This window comes from Ipomoea triloba, chromosome 2 (genome assembly GCF_003576645.1).
Source record: "Ipomoea triloba cultivar NCNSP0323 chromosome 2, ASM357664v1".
Taxonomy (NCBI): Eukaryota; Viridiplantae; Streptophyta; class Magnoliopsida; order Solanales; family Convolvulaceae; genus Ipomoea; species Ipomoea triloba.
Window position 1 is genome coordinate 4,415,045 of NC_044917.1, and position 5,236 is coordinate 4,420,280.

The 5,236-nt window shown below is 36.3% G+C and overlaps 1 protein-coding gene across 2 annotated transcripts in view; it reads left to right on the forward strand.

Annotated features, from left to right (window-relative positions):
• LOC116010188 (disease resistance RPP13-like protein 4) overlaps positions 1–3,740 on the forward strand; it is a 6,173-nt gene extending 2,433 nt beyond the window's left edge. For both annotated transcript variants that reach the window (XM_031249474.1, XM_031249473.1), the window contains exon 3: positions 831–3,740. In XM_031249474.1, the coding sequence (XP_031105334.1) occupies positions 861–3,497 (2,637 nt within the window). In that variant the 5' untranslated portion in view covers positions 831–860 and the 3' untranslated portion in view covers positions 3,498–3,740. The remainder of the gene's footprint in view (positions 1–830) is intronic.
• Positions 3,741–5,236: the final 1,496 nt, after the last annotated feature.

Genomic DNA, 5,236 nt, shown 5'->3' on the forward strand with positions numbered 1-5,236 from the left:
CTTTTTTTTTTTTTTTTTTAATTACATTCTCCTCTTCGTGTGTGTATATATATGTCTAGGATAATGATAACATATAATTCCAAGAAAACTAATAACCAATATCATCCTTATACCTGTAAAAGTTAAACGGATTATATCAATTTTTTAAAATAGTGATATTATTGTAATTATCACCAACTATACCGTACCGTACAACTTTTAATATATATAAAGAATTTTATTACCACTCAAGAGCTAACACTGGAAGGTGATAGAATTCAGAAGGAAAAATAATATATACTACTTATAAATAAGAGTTAGTGATATAAAGTTAATTTATAAATATATAAAGAACGTATCTATTTTTTTTATTGAATTAAAATCTGAGAAAATTATTTTTTAATATTGTCAAAATACATTTATTTTTTAATTTACAAAAAGTCAGCTACCCAAATGTGTCTATGTAAGCTCAAACTAAAGACCAATATGCATCTCATACCAAAAATCAAACTTGAGAGCTTGTACAAGGTTATCAAGTTAACTGATTGACCAACTTGGTTAAGGATTTCTCCACAATACATTTACTTAACAATTATAGTGTATGATGTTGAGATACTTGGATTGGGCATTAGCGTGACATTAGGTTAAATGAGCAATACTTATTAACTCTATAAATTAATATTATAAACAATCCGACCCATTGTCATCCCAACTCAGCAGGAAGAGAATTGATTACTAAACGCCAAGCACTTTGTGCTCAAATGACATGTAGTGACTATCCCATATGGAGAGATTATGAGATCATTGTATTCAAAAAAAAAAAAAAAACTGATTACTAAACAATTTTGCAGGTAATAAAAAGCATAGAATAGGCAGTAATTATGGATCCAATCGGGCCAATAGTTGGGGAAGTTTACAAGAGCTTGCAAGAACAAGTTAAAACCCAAGCCCAATATGCCCTCAACTTCAAAGATCAGTTCAAAGAGATGCAGACACAACTTGAACTCATGCAAGCATTCCTCAACGATTGCAAAGATGACAAAAGTAAGAGCCAAACTGTGAAGACAGCCTCAAAGCATCTCCGAGAATTAACGTATGTTGCAGATGACATTGTCACCGGCTGCCAAATCAGAGAAGACTACAAGAGAGCAATTGAGACTGCATTCTGCTTACCTTCTTGCAAGGAAGTTCTCTACCGCTGGGACACAGGCAGAAAGCTCACAGAAATTAACCAGCAACTTCAGAATATGCATAAAATGCGTGCGATTATAGAGCCGGTTTCTCAGAAATCTAAGCCTCCTTCTCCTTCTAGTAGAAAAACCACCTGCCTAGTGCCACAAAAAATAGTTGGGCTAGAAAAAGAGACAGAAAAAATAACCAACTGGATGCTTAATGACAATGTCTCATTTATTGGCATTGCAGGAATGGGGGGTTTGGGCAAAACCACAATCGCCCAAAAGGTTTTCAACCATAAATTGGTCAAAGACCAATTTAAAAAAAGAATTTGGGTTTGTGTATCTCAAACTTATGATGAGGATGAGCTGGAGAGGAGTATCTTGGATATGCTAGGGGTGGAATATAAGGAATTCAATGAAAGTGACCTGCAAACAAAAATTTCTGAATTCCTCATGAAAAACAATACCTTAATTGTGTTGGATGATGTGTGGACGTTAAAAGGCGGTTGGTGGACTCTGATATCAACCGCGTTTCAGGAAAGAGCCAAGCATAACGGATGCATCATTGTCACGTCCAGAAATAAGTATGTCATAAAAGGCATGGCAGAACATGGCGGCTTTAACAAAAATGTAGAAATCCACGAACCCAATTTGCTGGGTAAAGTGGAAAGCGAGAAGCTATTCTGCAAGTTTGTGTTCGGCTCAACAAAAACCAAGTTCTTCAATGATTCCGAATTAGACAAGGTGGGGAAGGAGATTGTACGCAAGTGTAACGGTCTCCCATTAGCAATCAAGATAGTTGGAGGTGTTATGAGTGGAGTTAAACCACGGACACCAGCGGAATGGAGGAAGAAATGTGAGAAGTTTCGCGAAGTAATAATTGAGAAAATTGAAGGCACAGTTAGTGTTATAGATTCATTGCAGTTGAGCTACGACGAGCTTCCGGATCATCTAAAGCAGTGTCTTTTATGCTTTGCGATTTATCCAGATGATCATGAAATAGAAGTGGAGCAATTGAAGCGTTGGTGGATTGGGGAAGGGTTTGTTCGAGGCACTGAGAGTCCAAATGAAGAAGCCTATGAGTATTTGTTGGAATTGATCAATAGGTGTTTGGTTGAGGTTACAAAGAGGAGAGATTTCGATGGGAGAGTGTACAAATGTAAAATGCATGATATGGTTCGAGAAATGGTGATCCGAAATGCAAAAGATGATGGATTCTGTGATTTCAGCGATAAAGGCAAGCACATAGCAACGCCTGAGTCTCTGCATTTGGGTGTCACAAAGGACACATCTTTCCAGTCATTGATTGGGAATGAGAAGCTGAGGGCACTTATTCTCACCACATGTGATTCCATTGGCTTCAATAAAAGAATTGCATTGGCAAAAGTGAAAACTCTCAGGGTTTTGGACCTCTCACGTCTAAAACTAGATGGGATTAATGTGGATGACCTGTGGCACTGGATCACATCCCAAAAACTCCTTGCTTATCTGAATCTTCATGATGTGGCAGACTTGAAGGAAATCCCACCCTCCATTCAAAAGCTTTGGGGCCTTCAGATTCTGGTCCTAGAAGGATGCAAAAGCCTTAGAACCCTACCATCCCCAATGGCATGCTTTCCAAGATTAAGAGTTTTGGATATTGGGAATTGTTCATCTCTTTTGTGGATTCCACAAGGCCTCTCTACACTCTCTACTCTTCAAGAGCTCTTTGGATTCAAGATACCAAAACGAAATCAACAAGAAGCCTGTCACCTGAGTGACCTCAAGAAATTGAAGCAACTTGAGGTGTTACAGGTGGATATAATGGAAGGAAGCCTGATTCAAGATGAGGACTTGACAGCACTGGAAAGCCTGGAAAATCTGAGGGTACTATCAATTAATGCCAATGGCATTACAGACGACGAATTGTTGCAAAAGTTGAAGGACTTATGTGTGCCAAAAGGTTTAAAACATTTGTATCTAAGGCGCTTCTGCCTAGAAACTACACCAGCATGGATAAGTCCTTCTTCACTGCCCCAGCTGCAATTTCTTTGCATCGAGGACTCGAAAGAGCTCATCGAATTCAGCGAAAACTTCCATGAGGATGGGTGGATGGTAGAAGGATTGTCTTTGAAGTTCTTGCCTAAGCTGAATGAGGAATGGGAATGGTTGAAGGAGAAGGCAATGCCTCAACTAAGGTACTTAGAAGTCAGCCACTGCAACTCATTGAAGTCTTATCCTTATCACACAGATGATTTATATATTTGGGAAAAGCCAAGGGATGAGATGGAAGATGATAAGGAAGTAGAGCGTTATGATTATGAAGAAGATAATGAAGAAGAATGCAATGCCTGTGAAGATTGAAGCAGACTCCAATTCAGCTACATTGGTGATCGATTGTTGAAATAAATAATGCATGTTAGTGTGATGTTTTTCATTTTTTTTTTCTATCGTGTAAAATGTAAGATGATGAGGCACTATTGTTGTATTTGCCATATATATTTTTCTGTGTCCAGATTGTGCATGTAAAATGTCTCTTCTATGTCCAATTTTGTGTGAGGTTGCATTTTACACTATTTTCAATATCATTAAACTCTATTGCTACTGTTAGTGCTGCATGTAGTTTGCAATCGCATTAAAAGCTAACACGCACTATGTACTACTACTGCAGTTGCTGCGACTAATTACACACAGTGCATGTACAATTAATCAAGTGAGTCCTTTATAATAAAAAATTCTAAACATGCTCGTCATTATATTTCTTTTTACGTTAATAGCAACAGTAAAAAGTTAATTTTACCAAACATCTTTTTACAAACTGCTAATGTAATTCACTGGTCAAACTCGCTAACACAATTTGCTATTCGTTAACCTCTAATACAATTTGCTATTCGTTAACCTCTAATACAATTTGCTAACGGCTAACTGCCGATTGCCAAGCAAAGTCAATATATAAATTAAGTATTTTTAACTCTAGTCCACCTTGTAAGGTGGACCCAGATTCATAGAATAAATATCCATAATCATGAACATTGTTTGATTGATTGATTTGGTTTACATACGATTACATGTTAATTGTGCTTCCGCATTATAATTATAGCGCATAAAAATTGTGGTTAACAAAAGTATTTACTGATAATGGTCAAATAAAGTTTCAAACTATTTGTGATCTGATCTTTATTTCTTTGGACGAAGGCATTTTCGTCAAGATGAAGAGGAAACCATAGATTTTTTTTTTTACATGGTTAATTATGAATTAGAAATGTCAATTGCATGATTTGAACGCGGGTCTATTTGAGGCTTTATTCTTTAATTAATGAGGTCAAATATTCGACTCATTAATCAATAATATGACTCGTCTCACAGATTGAGACCCGTGAGACGGTCTCACATAAGTTTTACTCACTATTGAGATATACCATATAGATTTATGAGAAACGGATAGATAAACACAAGGAGGCAAATTATGCTGTAGACCTGGGTCCAAAACTACGTCGTTTTTGCCTCTTTTTTTTTTCTTTTTTTTTTTTTAATTAGTAAACATATTGCTGATTATAAAGTTGTCCAAAAATGTGTGAATGTAGAGGTTTCAAAGTGTGAATGTAGAGTATAGAAATCGTGAATGTAGATTTATGATTGTGTGAATGTAGAGTTATCCAGAAATGTGTGAATGTGGAGGTTTCAAATTGTGAATATGGAGTATAGAAATCTTGAATGTAGAGTTATGCATGTGTGAATCTGTAATAGAGTTAAAGAAGTTTTAGCAACTTGTAGCCCTATAATGTGTGAATATGGAATTCTCAAGTTGTGAATATGGAGTATAGGACCTGTAAATATAAAGTTTTGAATGTGTGAATGCATAACAGTAGTAATATAGTTACTAAACATATAATTCTGTAATGTGTGAATGTGTAGTTTACACATTGTGAATATAGAGTATAGTGTTTGTGAATGTAGACCCAGGTCCACCTTGCAAGGTGGATCTGGGTCCATGGCATAACAACCCGAAGATAGTGCTGGTCTGTTGAAAAAAAAAAAACCTTCAAAAAGGCCGGATATATTGCAATATGGAATCTGAATAATTTTGGAACGCCATCAATCGA